Here is a 26,360-nt window from a genome sequence, read left to right as displayed (position 1 = left end):
CTTGATTATAAATGACTTAAAGAAAAACAATCAAAATTACTTGTTCATAAATGACCATAAATGAGAGTTGTTGAAACAAAAGAAACTCTTAGTACACCATCATTTTGGTCTTTAAAGACATCAAATAAATACACGTAATACATTGTCACAATAAAATTAGAAAAAAAAAACAAAATGGATTGAAAATAATTTTATTTATTTCATTTAATGATTTTATAATAATGTCATATATATATATATATATATATATATATATATATATATATATATATATATATATATATATATATATATGTTTCGACATAGAACTGTCTAACTTTTATAGAAGCCATGAAAACTTTTTCTCCTTTTAAAAATGTCCTTTCCAAGATCAAATAAAATAAAAAAAAAATGTGGAGACAAAAGAAATTAAAAAGGTACAACATGAAGGTAAAGAACGTGATAAAGTTAAATCCGTGTGATTGTTCACGGATTGATTACGGTATAAAGTGATAAACTAATCACGAGATATGTAAAACAATTAATACATATTTTAATCACTGAGATATATATAGTACCATTTTTTTTTTTGAAAAAAATAATAATAAACATGTTATTCATTTTGGATTTTAGGTGACGTTTCAAGTACAAGTTTTCTTGCATTTTTCTTATTCATGCATGAATGGGATTCTTGCGTCCATTGATGCTTCAAGAAAAAGATGTATCACAGTGTTGGATTAAACGAGTTAAGAGAAGTGTTTGATGGATCTAAATTCTCTATTGAATTTTGGTTATTGTCCTGTTTTCAAGATACATTAATTTTTTAAATATTAAAATTAATGTATCTTATAAAACACATAAGGAACAACAAAAAATCCAGAAAATGATCTGTATTTGTCTTAATGTATCATTTTTTTTAGAAATTGCAAATTAAAAATATTAGATTATTATTTTCATTTTTTTCGATAAGATTCATTCTAGGATTAAAATCAATAAAAATTGTGTCCAAATACATTAGCTATAGCATGCTTATAAAAAAAGAAAAATGAACTATAACACTATGGGAGAATATACCATGTCTTGGAAATATATTATTAGGAAAATACTAAGCGCAGAAAATATTATAGTTAAAAATTATTAGTTAAATTGTAGAGGGCAACTTTGGTTCCAGAATATGCCTTTTGGATTTAACTTAGGTTTTCTTTAATAAATTAAACTAAATAAATATTGTTGAGCGTGTAGTATTATAGTTATATATAATTGCGTTAAACTGAAAAGTGTTAGTATATGATGCAAATAATAGAAAACTAGCACCCGTGATAACGATTAGGAGTATATACATCGAATTATATCATTGATCGAAGTAGTTTAATTCATTGATTATTTATAATTACAACTGTTAATGAGCCATATATAACTCATTATTTATAATTACAACTGTTAAATGAGCCACATCACATCACATGAAATACCAATTCTTTTACTTCTATAATTCATGCAACTTTTGGTCGACTTAGTGATAAGTTTTTTTTAATTATAAAATAAATTTTAAAAATTGTCTCATTTATTATATTACTTTATTATAACTTATAGGTCAGTGAAGCAATTTAATGACAAGACTTAAAAAATGTTGTGTAATAATAACTTTTTTCAAGGTACTATATTTAGATTAATGTTACAAAACGAAATTGAAATTCGGGTTCAGAAATAAATTTGGTTTTTGACAATGGTCTGAACATTCTTAGGTTTTAACGGAGAATTATCGTATATTAATTATATACTAATATATGTATTTGTAATTAGGGATGTCAAAAAAATCTGTACCCATGGGTATCCGTATATAAAATCCGCAACGGGTAGGAAATGAATATTAAAAATTGATACCCACTACCCGCAGGTACGGGTATTTTTTATATCCGCATATTAGCGATGCGGGTACGGGTATCATAGTATCCGTACCCGTGGATATCCGTACCCGCTAAACTTGAATTCAAAAAAGTACCCTCATATACATATACATACACACACACACACACACACACATATATATATATATATATATATATATATTAATAAAAAATATTCTGGCCTAATTTTTTCTAAGTTGCACATCTTGTCTTTTGTATTCATTCTCCAAAAGTATTGGTAAGTTGTCTTCTTCCAAGTACACCCCTTGACATTTTTCTCTTTCCTTTATTTTTAAAATTGGGCAAATACATCAAATCCAATATAGATAATGACGTTTATGGTATGCTTGTTGTCAAATGAAGAAATCAAAATAAGAATACTTGGCACGTGGCAATTAAGGTTTATTATTTATTTATTTTGTTTATTTTTTAGGAATCAATTGAAGAAATTTGACTTTTTGATCAAAATACTAATTAAAGAATTTTCATTGTGTTGAACGTCATTTTATATTTACTTTTATAATTATTTGGATTTGTATGAACTTGAGTTTATTTGAACTTTATTTAAAATTTATAACAGTGGTGTATTTTATTTTATTTGATTTGAAATCATGATTAAATATTTGCTTTTTAAATACTTTTGCAAATACTCGCGGGTACCTGTGTATACCCGCGGATATGAAAAAAATAAGTGGATATTCGCATAACGGATACCCGACGGATATGGGTACGGGTATGAAACAGATATTTATCCAGCGGATAAGGTACGGGGGAGCTACTACCCGTATCCTACCCGCCCTGTTGACATCCCTATGTGTAATATTGTATTTTTTCGATCGAGAATGAAGATAAAAACAATTATGTATATATTTGTTGTATTTTATTGTTATTTAAATATTATATATATATATTTGTTCTTTTTAGTTTCTTTTAGTTTTGTATCACTTTTTTTTGTTACACACACTTTTATTTTTCTCTTTTATTATGATCTTAACCATAAACTTTTCTTTTCTTTGTACAATTATTTTCGAATGATATGTTATCAAATTTTAATGAATAAAATAGTTTTTAGGTCTCACATTTTATTAATACTTTTTTTAATATTTTTATTTATTATTTATTTTTTATAAAAAAATGTTTGGTTCTCAATTTTTAATTGTTTAGTTGTTTAAATTCTTCATTTATTAGGTAATATAAAAAAATTATTTTATTAATTCTTTTTTGTATTTAATTTTTGTTTGATTTGAAGAACTTTTATATTGTTAAAATAATTTTCATTATCTCTTAATGATTTGACTAGTTTGATATGTAAATTTGATCAAATCTTCAAAGTACTTCTATTTTATTATGCCTTTAAATGATATATTTTTTTTCATCCCATCCAATTTTGTTATATCAAGTCTTTTCCCAAGAACATATTTGATTATTTTTATTTTTTAATATTTTTATTTATTGATTATTTTTATCATACAAAATACTGTTTTTATGATTTTTTATATAATTATTTTTATTTTCTAAATCATCTCATAAGTGTAATTTTATCATAGTTATTTTTATAAAATTATTTTATTTATTATAATATAATAATTTAATGTTATTGTCATGGATTTTGTTTATCATCATCTAAATTTGAATTTGAAGTATTACAAATTATTACTAGTTTATTTATTTCCATTGCGATTTCATTCAAGTTGTGCAATTATTATTTTTGTACTAAAACCACCAAAATTTAATGTATTATTTGAAAAATGATAAAATAAAGTGAGTTATAACTTTTTAATTTTTTTTAAATATATCATATTAAGAGACCGATAATTAGATTAAAATTTATAAAGATAAACTAGTAATTTTGTAGTCCATTCGCTTTGTTCCATCAATTTTATTTTTGTTTTTGAGGAAAAAAATTGGAGTTAAAATAGGAGGTGGAATTGATGAGGAGTCACTATGTTACATTCCTATTTTTACTAATCAACAATGAAATAACTTATCTTTTAAGCCTTATTTCCTCTCTTCACTTCATCTTACTACCCAAAACATAGGCTAAGTAAAAACTAAAGCTAAAAAACACTCACCCATTAACCCAGAAGACACTTATTAGCAATTTATATCAATACTCAAAATGTATCGTCACATTATACTTTTTTAATATTCTAAATAAGTTATTAATTAAATAACTGATTTAGAATATTGTCACTTTTCAGAATTGTGAAACTTTAGATTAGATTTTACAAATCAATTATATTATATAACTAACTCAGAAGGTCATTATCTATATTTGTTACTATGATATAAGTGAACAAGAAAGTGTTTTTTTACTTAGCTAAAATATAATAAGTTTAATACATTAATTATCTGTATGTGTACTCTTTTAAAACCCTTTCACTATTAAATAATATATAGGTTTCGTTATCGTCTTCTCTCATCATTCTTGTTGTCTCACTTATTCTTATCACATTTTTATTTACTTAATTGTTATTTTTTCTGTAGCTGTTCACAAACTTTCTTAGTTTTGTGAAGAAGTGTATTCATCCATATTATCGTGGCTCGTTTTGTGTTCATGGTTTAATACCGAAAAGGAAATGTATAACTATTATTTATACAATATTTTAATACAAATATAATCATTATTTTTTCATTTTTTTAAATACTCCTGCATTAAGGATACTTGGATTTTAAAAGTTCATATTCATTATACTAAACGTACATTGAAAAGAAAATTATACGTGTTATGATAAGTATCATTTTAATTTTATAAATTAATATCAAACACTATAAGAAAATTATTAAATAATAATCAATTTAAAATCTAAAAATAATTAATCATTACACTGCATTGACTAATTTAACATCATTTGATAAACAAAAAATTATTAATATTTAAAATAGTATATATTATTAATACAAATTATAATTAATTTATAAATTAGGATCTAAATTAATTACATAACATTTTTTTTCATCTAACCTCTAAAGCATTAATTCATATGTGTTGGGTTACGGATTTGTCATTAGACTCTGAAGAATGCCATAGATAGAATGGGTTAGTATCATATTTGAAAAATTATAGAAATAAATCTAAATTTAAAATTAATAAGTTATAATTAAATTTAATTATTAATCTGATTTCAAATTTAAGAGGGATCAAATTCTTTTATTTTAAATAAAAAAAAACTAAATTGAATCAAAATTATAAATAAAAGAACTAAGTTAAAAAAGGTATAAAGATTCAAATTTTTTAAGTCACCGGGAGGAAAATAAAACTTAAATCATTCAAAAAGACTAGCCTCGACAGATTCACAGTCCAAAGTCAAGTTCAGCTCGTTTTAACACTGCAGTCACTCTACTGTAAAATTCTGGTTCATTTTCCTTTATGTCATCCAATGTTCGTGATTCATGTTCATCCACCTGAGAAACAACAACTACATTAGGTTATAACTTAAAATCATCAACTTAAATTGTTTAAAGATTCTGATTACAAAAGAGTTAAAATATATCAGCAAAGAATTACATTGACTGTTATGCTAGTGAATCAGAGGAGACAAATGACAATCATTCAATTACCTTATCACAGCATTATGCCCCAAATTAGTGAATTTGATCACTGATAAGGAAAATTTCTAAAGAGTAGGAAGTTAATAAATATGACTAAGAATCAAGGAGAGACAACCTTCAATGAACACACTCTGATTTGTTGCAAATTATTAAAAATCACAACTTTGAGGGCCCCATGCCCCATGTCTATTGATTTTGTAGTTTTCAAAAAATTCAACCAATCAGAGAAAAATGTGTTCCAAAGAGTTTGTTCCTAACACCTTTTGCTATTTTATGAATCATTGGAGCTTGTCATAATAGGATATGCCCTACAGTGGTTTCTCTATTTAACACACTATACAGATACAGACACAGTTCCATACCATGAATAGGATTCTTAAAACACAACAAAACATTGAAGCTTTTGCTGAATATGATGGAATTACTAAAATACCTCTTTGAATTTCAAAAGAATCAGATTTGAAACAGATGCTGGTTTTGTGATGTCCCACCTAAATAAAACATAAATGTACAGAATAGATAAGTATAAAAAATTCAAATGAAAAGCCAAAGGATTTACATTTGCTATCATTCTAGAAAAACAAAGGACGTGGAAGTGGTCAAATTTCATACGACTGCAACATGTTAGACAAAAATGTAAATTCCAACTGCAATACAAACCATAGTTTCTAAAACTTTTATTACTCATTTAAGCACAAATAATTAATATTGTGAGAAAAGTAACATTTTGAGATGTACAATTTTAATGGAGAAAAGAAATGGAGGAGTGCGCTTTAAGAGCACTTCAATACAAAAAGGAATATGAGGAAAACCATAAATAGCTTGAGGAAGCGTGCATATTTAAACTGAAGCAACAGATATAGCAACAACAGAGGGCACAAGTTTACAGCTGAAAGAAAAAATGTAACCAAATAAAGTAGCTTGAAAGTGAGAAATAGTTAATCTGAAAATAAAATCATAAGCCAAACGATACCTAACAAGCATTAATTCATTAACCGATCGCCACATTCCTCGCCCAACATCTTTCACATGCCTTTCTCTGGCACTTCTTCCATTCCATAACTCTTTAACAATATAGATCACTTCTTCAACATCTACCTATGAAAAAGAAAAAGAAAAATGATAAATAAAAGAAGAAATCTCCATTTATTTTTATTTGTCAAACAAACTACTATATATATGTCAAAACTACAAAAAAATTGACATAAAATTCAATCTGCAATTCATACACGGACGCCACCTTGAAGCTTCTTTTGTGTAAATCAAAAGAAGACCTCTTAGGTTGAAGAATAAAGTTATTTTTTTTAGTTTTCCCATTACAAATACAATAAAAGTAACATTGATCCAGCATTTAATGGTAAGGTGTTGATATTAGTATCACATAAATATCGACAGATATTTTAGAAAACTGTGCTTCGTAATTCTCAGTTATTAGAAGCAAGTATGCAGTAAGTTTTTGACAAAAAAAAAATACTTGAAAAGACCTTCTAAATATGCTGAAAGTAAGTAGATTGTGTCCACTATAATCACTTTTGGATCATTGAAAAAGTAAAATTGATGCAGGATAGAGATGGAATAATGCAACTGATCCTAATTGTTTTAAGAGGTCAAGATATCACATTTACTGAATAATTTGCAATTAAACAAAAATGAAATAGGAAAATTTCATACCAGTACTTCGGTGGATGTTCCATACAATGACTCCTCATGCTCGATAAGGCGTTGATGAAGAGTATGATAATGATCCATATCAAAATTGACTACAGGTTCTGTTTGAACATGAAATCCTGCTAATTCTGTCACAACATAGGATGCCATGAATTGCCCAAATATTGCAGGGATGGTGCCAAGCACAGGTATGATACGAACCCTAAAACCTGGTATAATCTGGAAGAGGACCGAGAAGTCAAAACATGCATCCAGCACCACTAAACGTCATGATAGAACAATAGTTTGACAATGTAGAAAATATTGTAGGCTTATCTTTATTACAATTAAACATATATATTTATATCTAAAGGGTGATTAAACTAATGAAACCATGAATTCACCTGGTAATCTGAAGGGTTTTCTTCTTCTCCGCTTGGACCCTTAAAGGGAAGCAGCTTAGCTTTGGGTTTTTCTAAAGAAAACACCACAGGGATACCACCTTCAATGCCATGATCTTTCCTCAAACGGTGTCTTACCTGCATAGATATGATTCCAGTGTGAGTTATGTAGCTAATACTAGAAAGAAGAAACTGAGTGAGGACAGAGAAAGTCATAGTTCAAAGATGAAATCAATCAGCTCTGAGATAACTGCCATCTAGCTAGTATTTGTAGACACATGAATTGATTCCCTTTACTGAGAGATTATTGAAAACAGTTTTAAAAAAAAAGTGTAAAGAAGCAGATGCACTGTCACGGGTTGGCCATAATGCAAGTTTAGCTACAATACTACATCTTTCATCCACCTTAATGACTGAAGTCACTGAGTCTTGGAAGACAAATCCAAAATTACATAAATTGGTGGATAGACTCGCACAACAACCTTATAAGCAGTACACTTTTGATGGTACCTTGTTTGAAAAGAAAAGGTAAGGAGGTCATAGGTGTTCAACAAGGCTTAAGAAACAAAATTCTAAGTCATTTCCATGATTCTCCCCGTTGTTGGACATTCTGGAAATGAACTCACTTACTGAAGGATTAAGGAGCAATCTCATTGGAAAGGATTACAAAGGGATGTAAAGAGGTGGATTAGGGAATGTGTCAAAGCAATGAACTAGTCACCTGCAGGGCTTCTTCAACCTCTGCCTATACCTACTAGAGCATGGAAGTCAATATCTATGGACTTTATGACTAGGTTGCCTAACTCCAATGCGATGAGTGTCATACTAGTAGTACTTAATAGACTCACTAAATATGCTCATTTCATAGCTTTAGGACACCCATTCAGTGCAGTAAAAGTAGCAGAGTTATTCATGAACACAGTGGTGAGATTGCATGCATGGCCAGAGGAAATTATTTCAAATAGAGATACAATCTTCTTGAACAACATTTTAAAAGGTTTGATGCAGTTATATGGTGTTAAGTTGTTACGATCCACAGCTTTCCATCACAGATTGATGGATAGACTGAGATCCTAACAAGTCATCAAAGGCTTACTTGAGATGTGGTAAAGGGAGTATACTCAAACAGTGGACAGATCAGATCACTTGGCAATGACTGAACTACATTAAAATACAAAGTTTCACACAACCACCCAGATGACACCTCTTGAGGCTTTATATGGATATGTTCCTACAATTCCTAATTTGGTACATAATGGAGAAACTTTAATTGAGGCCGTCGATTACACTGTGCGAACAAGAGAGCAGATTGGAAGAATGCTACAAGAAAGTTCCTGTAAATTTTATCTGTTTATCTGTTCATCTGTTTAAAAATAGGAATAATTCAATTTCTGAGAGAATTGTGAGTGAGTGCAGTCCGACTTCAGATATTTTAAGAAGAAAAAAAACAATCACAAGTGTAAATTTACTTAAATTTAAAAATAACAGAATTTAACTGGCTTGAGAGCAATTTAGGGGAGCAAAACCGCAGAGTCCAAATTAAAAAGTGTAATTGAGCCAAAAGAGAACTTCGAGCCTACACAAGTTTTTCTCATAAGAGGAACAAAAAATAGGATCCAGCAAGATATATAACTTAGGTTTGACATGCGTAAAAGTGAATATCAATCATACGCTTGAAATAACAGTTGAAAGTAATGACTATATCCAGATAATCCATGCCAGCCATTCAAGAAAATTATCAGGACAGATGCTTAAATCACATTTCGAAAACAGTTGCTCTCTAATCAGAAAGTAAAAGAAAACAGGTCCGTATGTATTATGCTTAATTCACAAATTTTGCAACTCAGAAGTCCTGGCAGGCAGTAACCATCCACAATCACAAGAATATTATTTTAATATAATACTTAACTTTAGTTAATTTGAATGAAAGATGACAATATGGAAAATGAGACATCCTGAAATGAAAGAAATAAAACCAAAAGAGAAAGATCATATGAAAAAGCTTTCCACTACTGTCAAATGTCAAAATTCTGGTGTTCATAAAATCAGCAAGAGAGCCCTAAGAATAAAGTATTATTTAAAGTAACCAAGATGCTAAAAACTTGTCTTTAACAATGATATTATCAATTTTCGTGCGCACAAGTTCAGCTGTGCTTTCTATACGCATTTTTCATTGAAGTCAGTAAATTGTAATTGGCAGATGGTGTTGAAGAGCAATGCATTAGTGCACTATTGGGATGATTAGGATATTAGGATGCACATCTACCGGAGGGAATGAGAATTGGTGTTAAATTTCCATAACAACTAATTTATATGGTTTAAGCTCTAGAAAATACAATAAAAAGGAGACATAAAGGAACATTACAGCTCGAGACAATGGATCATTAGTAGACTCTCTCAGATCGGCAATGCGTATTCTTGTTGGATCAGCTCTGGCACCAGCCCCAGTGGCGGATAGAACCTTCAAGCCCCTGCGTACGCATGCAGCGAGAAGTGCCACCTATGACATATGACAAAACAAACCATGCAAGGAAAGATCAATATTATGACAACATATATTTGAGTATGAACGGCATGATTGTTAATAGTAAGGAGCACAGGATAGGAGAACAGTTTTTATCAAGTTTTCCAAGGCCAACCAAGTCATATTGGCATACGTACTACCAATATAAATTATCCATCAGACCACATTCATATATGGATCCCAAAATGTTTCTATTTCACAAGTTAGAAGCTAAGGAATTGAAGGAAAGAAAAGTAAAAGACTATGAATATAAAACAACCATTAGTGCCTGATCACAAGACCTCTCACAACAGGGGATTGAGGGATACCTATGTTACATGATAGAATGGCAGCATGAACTTGTAACAATACAGTCAAGTAGAGAGTAATCTTTAGAGGATACCTTTGTATCAATGTTATCAATACAATCCAACACAAAGTCAGGGTGGCCTGAGAGAATTTCTTCTTCAGTGGATGAATCATATAATAGCACTTTAGCATCTACTTGGCACTCTGGAAAGACAGATAAGTAATACTCCTTAAGGCACTGAGCTTTCGAGATGCCAACATCTGCTCTTGTCGCAACAGCATGTCGATTTAGTGATGAAAGAGAAACCTTCTCATTTAACAAATAAATAAGTACAAAACTATATGGAAGGCACATGCATACAAAAATTCTAGAGTTGGGAAAATATGACAGCAAAAGATAGAACTACTTTATCTTTTTTTACTATGTTTTACCAAATACAGCTTAATAATATTGTTAACAGGATTTTAGCTTGAGATTCTTCACCCATGCACTGGAGTAATTAACAATAAAGGCTTGTATAGATTGACATTTAACGTGAATAGAGTAACTACTAAAATACTATTCATGATAGCTAATCAGCAAAGAACCAAGTAACCCAAAACTTTTTCCAATCTAAACTCCAGTTTCTTACTTAAACTATAATAGTTGATTAATTTACATTTCTTTTATCATTAAGGTAGTATATTCCAAAACTTATGACTATTATGTAGTCATACCATTTAAGCACATAAAATGCAGAATTTCCAGCCAAAATGAAGAAAGGAAGCTCTAAATAACATTGATGTAAGAGTCATAACATCCATTTCACAATGTAAACAAATAAAACTTCAGAGTTTGGTGGCAACGAAGTTTTCTAGATGGCATTAAACATTAAGGAGAGAATCAATCTGAGAAAAAACCTGGTCAAAGTCAACAAGAAGAAGCTTGCCAATCCCTGATCTCAAGAGCATAGTAGCAGCATGACTACCGACACCTCCAAGACCAATGACCACTACATATGATCCAGTCACTTTTTGCTGAGATTCAAAGCCAAAAAACTGAATGTTCCTAGTTACGGCATAAACATTCCACCCAAAAACAATTTGATTAACATAAGTTCGAGAAAAGATATACATATCAAGAAAGTACCATCCATGTACGCTTAATGTAGATCAAGTTGAGTAGAATAGATATATGCGGGCATTTAATGAAAACAAATGTATAAAGGGCATTTAAGCATTGCGGGAGATGTGTTGGTAATCCCAAAAATCAAAGAGAAGAAATCTTCTACCAGTCAAACTAACCCCTTTTTTTTTGTTTCTTCTTATCTCAGCTAATTCACATCAAGCAATCAAAAATCGCCTTCATGGCAAAAAGTAGTCTTTCAAAATAGAATCAATGTAATAATATTCCATTGGTTATCCATGATGGTGGGAGTTGTGGGGCAACATGTATAGTGTACAATTTCTATGCAAGGAAAAAATATTTCATGCCATGTCCAACCAACCTATATTAAACATCAAACACTAACTGTAAAAACTAGCACCAAGCATAGTCCAGCTATTTTGGTAATTGAGGCATTAGCTCTAAACCTTCTTAGACCGCTAAAAGAGCTCACAGTCAAAATGAAACAAGATTGAAGGTGCTACTTAGATCATGTTTTACCAATTAACTCAACAGTGTAGAACAGAGTTACAGTCAGAAATAAGTTCAGAGAAAATGCTAATTAAATTTATTGGCAACCACTTGCAATACCTAGTTAGCTGTTCTGAAACAATCTCATCTTTCAGAAGATCTTCGTTAACCACCCTATCATTTTTCTTTCCAGAAATAGAGCATCCCTCAACACCTGCATGAGACACAAAGTCCAACACTTACAAGGACACTTAGAGAAGCAGTCTTATTAATTTCCTGATGTGAAAGTAGGATTTAGGCAGATAGGAGCATTAGTCACATTGAAACTTGTTCCTAACAGGTTTATACAGTCTGCATTTGTATCGGTAGTTAGCCTGACTTCCTATAAAAAAGAATATAAATGATCTAACAAGTCAATTATATAGTCTATTAATAATTAACATAGGAATTCAATAAAACTACCTGAAATCTAAGACAAAAAACACGGGAATAACTACTTGTAGTACTTGAAATTGGTTACATTTAGTATGAGCTTTAAGGGATAGATAATAACATTTAGGATCTATGGGTAACAGAACAAACTAGCCAAAGTGTATAAAAAGTACCTCTCACCCTGAGCAAAGACACTCAACTCTAAACGCTCTAGCTAGAAAACCTAAAATACAATATCAAGGTACTTTTGCCCAGAAAAACATTGAAACTTAGATGAACTCAAACTAATACATTTACAAGGAATACCAGTTCTACAATAACTAAGATTTAATAAACTATCTTACGAATGCAGTTTTTTTCCCCGTTTGTTACTTATACATTAAAGAAAAAAAAAATGCAAAACCCATTAACTAAATAACTTCCTAAACAAACTATAAACTTGGTATTTAAATTCTATCTCCCCATATCTCCGTTCCTTCCTCTATATTTCCGCTGAAACAAACATAGGACAAGAAATTAAGCATCGACATGTGTGTGACTTATTGCAACTTCAACTCACCACTATTGATGAGTGATGAGTATGCGAGCGAATGTGCAATTTTTATAATTAAAGATTTTAATTAGGCAAATATGAAAGGCTATCGTTTAGAAGCAGGAAAATAGAGTCATCATAACAAAAGAAGTGGAGACAAATTGGTTAAAATCTATTCTTTCAGGCCACTTACCATTGAAATCAGCCGTAACATTCTTACTGCACTGCGATACACCTCTTCTGCAAACATCAAAACAAGCATTCAGTAGCATCCAAAGTACAGTAAAAAAAAGTATCCCTTTGCTCAATGACCTAAAGTTAAACAACGTGATCCAACCAACCCATCAACTTTTACGACACTCAATTATCGCAAAGTCTAAAATTGTAAGCAATAACGTTGTTTTAGCACCAGCCCTTAAGTTTGTGGGTTCCAACAACCAAAGGACCAGTTCAGTGTCATTGTATATATATGCGTGTCTGTGTGTGACAATACAAAACAAAAACAGTAGTTCAGCTCAAATATAATTAACAAGAGAAGAATAAAACGGTAAAGAAGAAGTTGCATACTTTTGAGATTGAAGAAGCCTAAGAAGAAAGAAGGTAGATACAGAGCCCAAGAGAGCTCCTCCTCCCACCAATGCCAAACATTTCCCTCTCTCCATTTTCTCTTTCCTTGCTAAAACCCCCCTAAACACAACTAATTGTAGAGGTTTTATTTCGGGTCCAATTAACCGGGTCGGGTTAAATTACCCTGTTTCAATTCGGACCCTTGTCTCTTTTTTCGAGGAAATTGAAAATTTTGAACAACAATAATATAAAACAAGGGTTCAACAATTTCTTGGGTGTGTTGAGGGTTCCATTCAGAGTGTGCTGCGTTTTCAATCTTTTCCCTTTACGCCACATTCTTCTTCTGCTTACGAGCAGGAACATGGATTCTCCGGTCAAGAAAAAGGCATTGTCTCGTGTTAACTTTAGTTTTAAGAAGAAAGGGAAGTACCCTGTATTCCCCCTAGTGAGGTTTGCACTTCTTCACGCATCTATCTCTAACTTCAATTTTCCTTTTTTTTTCTCTTCTCACAACTTTGCTTATGGAAGTGATTATTTGTTACTTTATGTTGATTTAATTGCAAACACAACCGTCATGATTTTTTTTCTATTTTTTCTGTTCTTTACTTGTGAATGGCGCAGTAGTCTTTAAACACCTTCTGCTTATGCATTGAGTTATGCCCGTTTATGGATTTGGTTGATTTTCTGGTAAAATGTGTTGGCAGCTATGTTTGAGCATGCAACAGTGTATACAACTTGAAAGTGTTCTTTCTCAAGATGTGTTTCATTTTGTATGCTATAGCCTGTTTAGATAAACTGCTTATAGAAGAGGGAAATAAGAAGGGAGAATATATTAGCTTTTTCATGTTGTGCATTTTATCTTTTGGAGAAGTTCATTGCAAAGTGTTTCAGCAAATGTCATGTGTACTAGTTGATTTTAACTTAGCGAGAAACTCAATTTACTTTGCCTTCTTATTTTCTTCTTCTATGGATGCTTGTGAGGAACTTGATCTTATATGCATTATTTTATACTAAGATGATTTTGACTTTTCCTGTGTGCATGTAATTACAGGTATAATGAATTTCGGCAGCCTGTTTGCCAGGTATGTGGTGTGGTTATGTTGGACTCTATACGTTCACACCTGGCTTCTCCTGAGCATAACGAGGTAATGGTATTTGGTTGGTTTATGCTTGAATAGTTAAACATTTCTCAGTGGTATTCTCAAAACTCCTGACTTATTTTTGGATGCTCTTATCATATGATTTATCGAAGAGTACCTTCTTACATGGTTTGTTTTTCCCTTTGTTGTTTCTCAACCTCCCTTTGTTCTTTTGGCATGATTATTATGGGCAGGAAATGAAAAAACGGAATACTAATACTACTGCATCGACTGACCATAATAACAATGCAAAGCCACTCACTGGTACCAACTCTCCCAAGGCTAATACAGAACAACCTCAAGACAAAGAACGCCAATTGCCAGAATGTTCACAAAATGTGCCTCAAGATCAGTCACCGTCGACGCTTCCAAGAGATTTTAGTGATGACAGTGGTAAAATAAGGACAAGATCTGGTACGAATTTGGTTTAGAAAATGAAGCTGTATGTGTTTGCTCTTGTGCGCTAAATCATAGAGAGTTGCAGTTGCATGCCATTCTACCGATAGTGATATTTGTTCATACATACATGTTTTGTGCAAAGATATATAATATCTAGCTTGTTCATTTAAAATTACAGGTATAATTCCTTATTTTTCTCTCTCCAATTCTTTTGTCACATCAATGATAGAGAATTTTCAGAAGACTGGAGTCTCTTTTTTGGGTTCTTATTGGCAATGTTCATTGGACTTTTTATTGAGATAAAAGGAGTTGATCCCTTGACTCTTTCAAATCCTTTTTCCAATTTCTTACTCATTTGTTATCTTGAAATTCTTTCCATCTTTGGATCCCCTTCTGTCGAATGCTCTATTTAAGGCATAATCTTGTATTTGCCTAGGTACTTCAGTGTTTTAATCAGAAACGGTACTTTTATCATCGTGACCTTGGTGTCAAAGCCATGACTTGAAGACATGAAGTTTGAAAAACCTTTTCTGAAGTCTGAAAAACTAATACTACCTAATACTCCCTTCACCGAGGCTGGTATGTCTCCACACCCACCAAGTGGAGCTTTTTGGTGTTTACAAAAACGAAATAAGAATTGAATAAGTTTTCCCATTTACCTAAATAACTTTTATGCCATTTTTCATTAAATATCCAAAGGCTGAAACTTTCTCCCTTTGGCACATCCAATATAATTCATGCATTTCATTTCAACATTTTTATCATATAGTCAACCGAAGTCATTTTCTTTCTAGTTTCAAAAGTAACCGAAATGATGGATCCTCCTAAAGATCAAGAATACGTGGAATCCAACAACAGCTCTGTAAAGATGAAATCCAAGATTTCACCTTCCATCCATGAAGCATTGGCATCTTCAAAACGTGGAAGACCACGAAAAACCAAGGTAACTGCCATCCAAAAACTTTGAATTCCATAAAATTCACTGCATTGGCTTCTGATGAAATTCTTCTTGCTCCCAGCCTACCAAGTTCATAATCAACCAGACACCCAACCCCCCATCAACACCCCGGAGGTCCAAAAGAATAAAGCATGTGGCAGATAGAACTGCCGACAATGTGCCTGAAGCATCGTCATCCGAGGAATTATTGAAGGTAAAAATAATTGCATTACTGAAGGTAAAATTGCTTACATCACTACTAGTCAAAGTACCTCTTCTTCTTAATCACTGTAACATCTATTTCTATCATAACAGAGGCGTACTGCAGAGAGTTCCCTAGTCAATGGCAAAGAGAGTTCCCAAGTAGATGGCAAAGAGAGTTCCCCAGTAGATGACAAAGAAGCCTCTTCCGATATTGACCCCTTAGTAATGTACAAAAGAAAAAGACTACCTCGGAAGCGGTATTCTGGTCAAACGAGCAAGACTACAAAGAAAAGTGCTCCCAGAGAGCCTCCAATTGCTGCAATTTCAAGCTCTACTACTGATTTACCCCCTTATAACGATCCTCCTGCAGCTGCTCCAGTCAATGTTGATGCTCCTCTTGTTGAAAATACAAATGCTGCTGAGCCAATACTCAATGGAAGACTTGTAGAAGAGGTGGAGAAAGTTAACCCTGCCCAAGCCAATGCTCAAGAGCAGGTTGCTTCCAGCAAGGGTGAAGAATCTCCAGATCAAATGGACCCAAAGGCTGATGAAGTCTCTTCTGGAAACACACCACTTGATGTAGAAGCCATTGACAAAATGATCGAAGATGACCCTTTGAGTGCTATTGAAAATATCCTGACTGGGAAGGTTTCCATTTCTTCCAAAACTTCACAATCTGCTACTCTGTCAGAACCACCAGAATCTCAAAGCTGCCCTACAGATGTTCTGTCAAAAGAGCTAAAGGACTTGATGCAGACCTTCAGCTTAGGTGATTTTGTTACAGACTATGAACAATTATCAAAAGTCCTACTTATTCTTGAAGAGTTGCATAAGAATGAGAATTTACTTTCTCTTGCCCAGCAAACATTCATGAGGACATTCAGACTCTTCTTCAACAGTGCTGTTGCTCACCACAAAGAATCTTGTACAGTTGGAATAAAGAAAGTCAAGTTGAACCGAGCTAAAGAAGATATTCTTCACAAACTGCAAGAAACTAAACATGCACAAGAGCAAATCACAACGTCCATTTCAATTGCCAACATCAGGGTCAATGAAATATCTTCTTCTATTGAACAACTTGAAGAACAGTTATCTAAACTGAAGGAAGAGAGGGAGACCTTTCAGTTGGCTATAAATGAAGGCGAGAAACAAAGGGAGACATTGAAGAATGATAGCATCTTGTGGGCTCATCAGACTAAAGACCTGGTTTTTGATCTTGCAGAGATTGAGGCCAAAGAAAAAGCCCTTCGACAGCAACTTGAAGCAGACAAAGATGCATATAACCAATTTAAGGCATCCTTTCCTTTTTAATTTACATCTGAACTAGTTGTTGTAATAATTAACTACAATGTTATGTTTAATTCTGTATTAGACCTGGTTAAGTGCAGAATTGTAGAATTATAACTTTGGTAACAAAATCATTGGACGAAAATTAACTACAATGTCATGTTAATAGTGTATTACTTGTCACCTTAAACTATTTGGTTGTCATTATTTCATGAATTCTACATTTCATGTCTCTCCTTTTGTTTCCACCCGCTATCACTCTAACAATCGTTATATCACGTTATCTTTTTATTTATAGAAAAGTTCTAAAGTATTTTGAACCAACTAACTAGAATTTATTCCATTTAAGTAATTCTAACATCTGGAATGATTATTTGAAAATATTTTCTTCATATCAAATGGCATGTGGGTAAACTTAGTATTTAGCATGCAGCTAGAAGCTTACCTTGCAAAGCAACATAACACAACACCGTGATTTGTTAGGATTATTTATGAGTTAAATATATTTATAATTCCTAAATTTAGACATAAAATTAATTTAGACATAACACAATACAATTTAATTCTCAAATTTAAAAAATAATAAATATAATCTTCCTAGTTTAACTTCGTTAAACATGTAAAAAAATTTAAACTTTTGAGATAAAAAGATTACATTATTTTTAAAATATGAGAATCAAAATGTATGAAATTTAGTATTTCAATTTTACATCTAAATTTAAATACTATAAATATATTTAATCCATTATTTTATTCTACTGTTTACTTTTTCTTTTTAGATACTTCAAAGTAAAATGACAATTAAAATCAATTATTTACTCTTAAAACTAGCCGTGCATATTTCTTTATTTAAAAGTTAAATTCATTCTAATTCCAAAAAATTAAGGCAATTTATAAATATGTATCAAATTACTAATAATTAAATTAATTTTTAATATATTACGAAAAATATAGATAATCACTTCACATAAGTATGTGTATATTTTACATCAATCCTAAACATACAACACAATTATTGATTTGTGTAAACTTATCCAGATGAAATATTACTTTAATATTCTAAAAGATTAATCTTGTCTCATAAGTTATTATATATATATATATATATATATATATATATATATATATATATATATATATATATATATATATATCATTATAAGAAAATTCTTAATTAGAAACAAAAACAAAAAATAATTAGTCACTATAGTGACCAATTTAGATACTAATTTATAAAATTAAAAATTGTCGTTCACTAGTATTATTATAAATAAAAAATTATAACTGATCACTAGTTAATTAGAGACCAATTTAGAAACTAAGTCATTTTAGTAGCTAAAATCTAAGTAGCTAATTTGTAGTGACTAATTTTCTTTGATAGCCAAAACCATAGTAACTAATTTTAAAGACTAATTTAGTGATCAATTATAATTTTTTATTCATAATAGTGACTATTTTAGTAACCAATATTTTTTAGTTTTGTAAATTAATATCTAAATTGGTTACCATAGTTACTAATCATTATTGGTCACTAAAATTTATTTATCGATATATTAATTAATTTTATCTTTTTCATTTTTTTATATTGTAAAATATTATTTGACTATTTCTATATAGTTATTTTTATTTTCTAAGTTTTTATTATAAGTGTAATTTTACCACTTGAATTACATTTATAATAATATAATAATTAATGTTATTGTCATAAAATTTGTATACCGTATCAAATATAGATTGAAGTTCAAAAGTTTAAAAAATAAAAAATTTAAGTTTAAATTTAAATTATTATTATTAGTTTAATAATTTTTATTTATAAGATTTTATTCAATATGATATTTTTGAGTGTATAAGAAAATATATTAATAAAGAGACGTTTGAAATATTTTTAAATTTAAATTTTTTTATAGTTTTTTTAACTTTATTTCATTAATGTTTGAAAATTTTATAGATGTTTCAGTTGTGAAATTTTATTTGTGTAAACTGTGAAATATTTTACATAACTATTTGATATTTTGATTAGAAATTTAACTTTTTATAATTTTTTTAAAAATATTTGATACTAAATATATAAAAATATATTTTTTATATTAAATATTTTATAATATTACGTATTATTAATGTTATTTTTTATTTTTTTATAATTGATATTGAAATAATAGAATGACGAGTATGAACACGATATGACATATTCATGTTACCTGATGATGACAAAAAATTTATTCTTTTGAAATAAGCATGATGATCAATTTTTATCTTGAGGATAGCTCGTTATGATCACAACCTCATTTAATTGAATTATTTTGGATAATTGTGGATAAGTGAAGGAAATTGTTTGAAAATATTAATAAATTTGTGACAATTCTTTTTTTTTGTTGTTATATTAATAATGTGAAATGTAATTGAGAAATTGATAATTAATTAACTAAAGAAAATTACAAATAAAACCCTTTTAAAACATATTATTATTAATATACCTTTATTTTTATTTACTCGTTATTAAAAAAAAACAAATAATCAGGCATGCTCAACTGAATCATTTCTGTTTTAAAATGATGATCATGCAAAAATCTTTTGGCACCCTAATTTACTAGATCTCATGCATGCAACACAGTAATCTTTCCTCATAAATATCATTGAACTGCATGCATGATTTAACAGATTCCCCTCTGAAATTAATATATAAATAGAATGAACATGCAACTCTCTTCCATCACATATTAACATTCTTCTACCGTTTTCAGAGTTTACTCTTTCCACAAACAAAATCTTCTTCTTCATACACGATGGTGTTGACAACGGCACTCACCATTCTCATCTTTTTGTCAACAACAGCTTTTGCAGCCACCGACATGGTTGTCGGGAACCACCGTAGACTTCTTCAGGATTTTGGTGATTACCCTGAGGAAAAACATCATTTTCAAATAACTGATATATTCAAAAGAGTTGACATTATCGTCTACACAAGCATCGGTCTTCTGTTTCTCACCATTATCAGCTGCTCTGTATGTCGTTACCTTCGCTCCAAAAAGGATGCCCCTGCCCCTGCCCCCGCCCCTGCGCCGCCACGACCACAGCAGTGATGCACTGCATCCAAATATAAATACACACGTTTAATAAATGTATTTGGGACAACTAGGTTATTGTTTTCATATGATTTATCTTATTAGTGAAAGTAGTTTTCTCATTACTTGGTCATACATGATTGTGTAGCACTTCTCCTTATTAATGAAATCCTATTCCTTTTCATTTGTTACTATCTAAAAAGTTGTTTGACAAAAAAAAATATATCATGAAATGATCGTCGTGTGTTTTTATTTTTATTTTTATTGTGATGTGACTGCTGCAATAAATTTTTTGAATAATATCTCTAGATTAGTCATTAAGATAGTTTTTATTATAAATTTATTTTTAAATTGGTTATTAGAAGTAATTATCTAGATTTTGCCTATTAAAAAAATTGATTTCAACTTAAGAAATTAATCTCTAATCATGTTTTTTATTAGAATCATTAATTAAGAATTTTATTATAGTATGAACTTATCAAAGGTTCCTTTTGATTTTACTCAAGTGATTTGTAAATTGTGATTTTAGTGTGAAATTGATTAGGATAAATTTCACAATAATTCCATTTTAAATTTCGAAGGAATTATTTTATGTTCACCATTTTTCCTTCAGTGGTTTTATATTATTATAAAACATAATTAATGTAGAAAGATTGACGGGAAATTAGAAGGTTTTTATCGTGTTTCTTTATGTATTTACTGTTAAGTAATTGGTGTAAAAGGTTTGGTGATAGTACTTTTTAAATAAAAAAAATGAAGGCATTTTTGTATTTTGTATTTCATTTGAATTTAAATTTGTAAAAATAGGTTTGTTAATTTTTTTTTTTGTAAAATAAGGTCGAATTGTTAGGGTGGAAAACGACATTATAGGTGAAGTTGTCATCCACCCTGTTGGTTTTTTTTTTTTTTTTCAAAAGTAAAATTGTGATGAAGAAAATCGATTTCTATTCATTGTCAAAAAGTGAAATCGTCCTTGCATTTGATAACTTCACTTTTCAATTTTTTTATATATTACCAAAATACAAAAAAGCTTTTGATATCTGTATGGTTTAATGTTTTTTAATAAACGAGTGGCATAATTCATTTGAAAGACATTTATTTTAGATTTAAATAAACTGATTCAATTTATGATTGACCTAGTTGAAGTGGGGGGGGAGGGGGGGAGGGGGGGGTTGACAGGATTGACAATGGTTTGAGAAGGTTAATATAATTACATGCACATGGGAAGATGCATGTTGGTGAAAATTAAATGTGACATGAATAGAAACCGGTTTTCTAAAATACAATTTCAATTTTTGAAAAGAAAAAAAAAACCAACAGGGTGGAGGACGACTTCATCTGTAATGTCGTCCTCCACCCTAATGACTTGACCATATTTTACAAAAGAAAATTCAACAGACATCTTTTTACAAATTTAAAATCAAATGGACCCCAAAATTAAAAAAAAAAGCCACAAATGAAACTATTTTATTACAATAGGATTTTAATCATCACGATGAAAAATCAACAACACACAAATTCTTGAATAATAAATAAAATCACATAAAAAATAAATAAAAATTGTAAAAGAAGAATAATAATTTTCAATATGCTCTCATTTATCATTTAAGAACTTTTATATATTTTTCAACCATAATTATTTACATTTATTATATTTATTTATATATGATTGGTGTTCTTTTAAATAAATAACATGAATAAGTGGATATAACACAAATTATACATATATATTAGTAAATTTAAAATTTAAACTAAATATAACAGGTATATATATATTGAAATTAAAATTCAAGTTTGAATGAATTATGAGTTAGCAAAAATAGTAAGAAACAATAAGAGAGTAACACTATTATAAAGTACTAGAAATGACAATCTAATATATAGTTCTCAAAGCATAGAAATGAAACAAATCAGTTCCACTTTCAACTATCACATATATTTCTCTTCATGTTCAGAATATATATATATACTATTCTAGTAATTGACAAATCTCTTATAAACCTACTATATAAATATATATCATAATTTGACATTTAAAATGTAAAAAATAAAATAAGTTATTTAATCATTTTAAATATCACCGGTGAAGATTTAAACATTTTTTTTTAATCAGCGGTGAAGATTTAAACATATTTAACTTAACTTAGTAGGAGACAATTAATCTCAAGAATTTTGAGTAACAAAATTTATGATTGTCTCAAATCTTTTGTCATATTCTATGATATGTTTGTTTTGTTCAATCATTGTTTTATTTTGTTAATCCAATTATGACTTCAATGAAATGATTTACATTAAAACACAATCTATCATAAAAAAATAATGAAAACCTACGTATTCAAAAATACAAAAACTACACTATTTGTTACTCATATTATATACCTTTGAAACAATTATTAAAATTGTTAATACTATTAAAAATTCTCATGGAAATTTTTTTGGAAATTTGTTAAAAAAATTTGTAAAAAAAGACTTTTTCCTGATATTTTTTCTAAGAATTTTAATTGACAGGTAATTGGCAGGTAATTCTTTCCTGAGTAATCCTACAAAATTATAGAATTTGCAAGTATTTCTTACAAAATTTGTTACGAAAAGTGTTTTATATAAAATATTTTACAAAAAAATTGGCAGAATTTTCTGCAAAAAAAATTTCATAACAAAATTTATAAATATTTTTTATAAAAAAAATTCAAAACAAAATTGACAGAAAATATGAGTTTTTTTGAGTAATAGTGTCTAATAATATTCAACCCATCAACATTTGGTAATCCAATATAAACACCAAATTGCTACATATAAGATCATGCACGTTCAATAACTTTTTGAACAAATTTCTTTCTTTAAAATGAAAATATAATTAAAAAAAAAAACTTATTACATGGGAATGGATCCAATAATTCAACATGTAGAATTTCTATTTTCAATTATTTAATGTAATAATTTATATATTGTTGATTAGTTTTAAGCACAGTCACTCTCTTTTTCTCTTTCTACACACACAAAGATAGCTTTGTAGTCCCAAACCAAAATGTCAACTCTATAAATCCAAATTATATCCATGCCAATATACAAGACTAAATGAATAACCGAAAGAAGAAGAAGCAGAAGAGCTATATTATGAGCTAGGTACTTGTGTTGTATTAATTGTATGTGTTCTTCTATCCTTCCCCACCTATCAAATGAACACACTGAACAATTCAACACATTGGGTGTCCAAGTGCAAGAATTGTTTATATTGTTTAAAACATTTTATCTTTCTGACACTTTTTACATATAGTATTTTTCCTTACACATGTTTTTTAATTTATATATGATGATAAGTGTTGGCATGCAATAGTATTAATCGTTCCTCATGTAGAGTCATAATTAATGATCACTCAATTGCATGCATGCAAACACATAAATTCCCTCTTCACCTCTGTCATCCAAAATTAATATATAAATAAACTAAAAATGCACTATCTCTTCCATAAACTCTTCCAACAAAATCTTCTCCATGCACAATGATGTGGGCAAAGGCTTCTCCAGTGAGCAAGAGCATGTGCATTATTCTGAGTTTGTTCTCAGCAGCAGTTTTTGCAGGCACAGACATGGTTGATGGGCACCACCGTAGGCTTCTTCAGGATCATCCTCACATAAAAAAAGCTGACATTATTATCTACGGAATTATCGCTGGCCTGTTTCTGGCTACTGTCGTCTTCTTCATCTTTATCTACTTTCGATATCGTCGTTTACTCACTGAGTAGAACACCACTGTCTCACACCAATGCTTCAAAATGTGTAAGCATGCACATCCAATAAATATTTACGACCACCATGTTATTGTTTTCATTATCATTTTTCTTGCCAGTGTCGCTACTTTTCTGATTATTTGGTCATGTCATTGTGTAACAACACTTCATTATCAATGAAATAACATTTCCTGTTCCTTTTTCTTTATCAGTTACAAACTCTTGCGTTCAAACCCTCTTTGTTTCCCTCTAATATGTTGCTCACGCAAAAAAATTATCATGAAAATGATTCGGTATTGATTTCGAAACTTGGATTCAATTGCTCTGTTATTTCGAAACTTGGATTTCGAAATTTGACGCATTTATTGTTGTTTGTAAATTGTGATTAAAACATATTCTTGTAGGCTGGATAATTAAATTTCAAAATAGTTAAATCCGAAATTTGAAAACACTTTTATTTTTGCTTTATGTTTACAATTGTTTTTGTCTTTCTTTTACTTGGTTACTCAAGTTTCCTCCATCGACATATTTTCTTTACCCAGAAAAGGATCAAATTCCTAAATACATATATTTAAAGAATAAAATTATTTATCTTAATAAGAAATTAGTGTAGTATCCAATGAGCAATTTGATTAACTTGAAAGATTTGTTTTCTAAATTACATAAATTTTAAAACATATTGTCTAAATTATGATAAGTCGAATATCTGAATTAACACTACTGTTAATGTTGTATTTTTACTGTTTTTAATTAATACAGAGTTGTTTTGGAAAAAAAGAGAGTCATTATACTTAAAACTTGTTATCCAATGACAAAATTACTAACGAAGACTAATAAAATGATTAATTTATGCGATGTAATACAATTTTTAGGTCTATTTATCAATTTTGTTAAAGATTAATTTTCTTCTACTTTCTTGATAATGAAATCTTGAACGTCAAGATATTTGACATAGTGAGACTTAACCTAAGTTAATTGGTGTATTATTGTACCTCTATAATTTTGGTATATATTAGGAGGATACAATGTTCATGTATCCATAGAAATTGGGTCTACCAATGAATTATTTTCATAGCCGCATAAAGGGATTAAAAATTTCAAGGAATATTTTATTTGTATTCATAAAAAAATAATATATAAAGATTACACTTGCAGTATTTCAACTTTTTTTTTGAATGAGTCATCCCTTAATCATGATTTTGATCCATTGCATAGGCATTCATAGACTGATTCTCGATTTTCTCCACCCATTGTTGTTTGCACAATTGTTCTGTAACGGAGATCAGGTGAACCGAGTTACAATTCAAGAGAAGAATTTTTAGTAGAATAATGATTGAGGGAGAGATTCTTGCGGGGTGACATCAATTGTTGCATTGAGGAGGTCAAGTGGACTAAATCATAATCGAATCGTAACGCTTAGACTGTTACACTCTTAAGTAAAAAAGAGTTGTATTCTGACTAATGACTATATAACTTCTTACCTAATGATAAATGCTTAATCCCAACAATTAATATTAGAGAACCAAGGTTATGAGTCTGATTCCTGTAGACAAGTATTTAGAGACAGATTGTTGTAACTTATTTTACAAATGACATTTAATTAAAGTTAATAAAAAATAAACAAATATATTAACTAGTAGTAAAATATCCCAAAATCAAATTTTGCAACTAAAAGAGAAGGAAATCCTAATATATTAATTAAGAATATTTTAAAATACTATTTAAAATAGTTTTGGTATTGTTAACCAAACAAAACCCCTATTCCATCAATTATTTTAAATCTCTTTCATTATTTTACTTTAATATATTTTTAGATGAAGGATGAAAATACTCATTTGCATTTGCGTTATTAAAAATAATTTATTAACTTATTTGTGATGAAATTGTATATTATTCATATTAATTACTGATTTATTCATGCATTTTTAGTTGCAATTTATTTTCATAAAATAATTTGAATAATGTTGTATTTTGATGATGTAATAGCTTAGCTTTTATATGTATGTTTTATATTTTAATTAGTAATGATAATTTTACTGTTTGAATTAATAGAAATTTAATTTCTTCATAATGTGTTAATTAATTTCATCAATTATATAACAATGTTAATACATGGAAAAATAGAATCTAATTATATACAAATAATCTAATAAAAAATAA

General features: G+C 29.6%; 2 protein-coding genes across 4 annotated transcripts; one reads left to right on the top strand and one right to left on the bottom strand.

Annotated features, from left to right (window-relative positions):
• Positions 1 to 5,105: 5,105 nt before the first annotated feature.
• Positions 5,106 to 13,549, bottom strand: LOC114194213 (tRNA threonylcarbamoyladenosine dehydratase). Its single transcript, XM_028084326.1, has 11 exons — positions 13,445 to 13,549; positions 13,071 to 13,117; positions 12,034 to 12,127; positions 11,199 to 11,346; positions 10,393 to 10,605; positions 9,852 to 9,986; positions 7,490 to 7,624; positions 7,110 to 7,325; positions 6,412 to 6,536; positions 5,872 to 5,929; positions 5,106 to 5,291 (listed from the first exon to the last, which is right to left on the bottom strand). Exons 1-11 carry the CDS (start codon positions 13,537 to 13,539, stop codon positions 5,181 to 5,183), a joined length of 1,377 nt encoding a protein of 458 aa, XP_027940127.1. The 5' UTR covers positions 13,540 to 13,549; the 3' UTR covers positions 5,106 to 5,180.
• LOC114194212 lies at positions 13,506 to 17,617 on the top strand. Of its 3 annotated transcripts, none has more exons than XM_028084324.1 (6): positions 13,506 to 13,894; positions 14,496 to 14,589; positions 14,778 to 14,997; positions 15,777 to 15,925; positions 16,002 to 16,133; positions 16,235 to 17,600. In XM_028084324.1, the coding sequence occupies exons 1-6, from the start codon at positions 13,806 to 13,808 to the stop codon at positions 17,432 to 17,434; spliced, it is 1,884 nt and encodes a 627-aa protein (XP_027940125.1). In that variant the 5' UTR covers positions 13,506 to 13,805; the 3' UTR covers positions 17,435 to 17,600. The 3 variants fall into 3 exon arrangements, with proteins under 3 accessions (XP_027940125.1, XP_027940124.1, XP_027940126.1); XM_028084323.1 differs by having other exon boundaries at positions 16,002 to 16,157; XM_028084325.1 differs by lacking the exons at positions 13,506 to 13,894; positions 14,496 to 14,589; positions 14,778 to 14,997 and adding an exon at positions 15,004 to 15,561 and having other exon boundaries at positions 16,002 to 16,157; positions 16,235 to 17,617.
• Positions 17,618 to 26,360: the final 8,743 nt, after the last annotated feature.

The sequence above is a fragment of the Vigna unguiculata genome, chromosome 8 (assembly GCF_004118075.2).
Source record: "Vigna unguiculata cultivar IT97K-499-35 chromosome 8, ASM411807v1, whole genome shotgun sequence".
Classification (NCBI taxonomy): Eukaryota; Viridiplantae; Streptophyta; class Magnoliopsida; order Fabales; family Fabaceae; genus Vigna; species Vigna unguiculata.
Note: the sequence above shows the minus strand (reverse complement) of the source record. Positions and strands in the feature narration are given on the sequence as shown.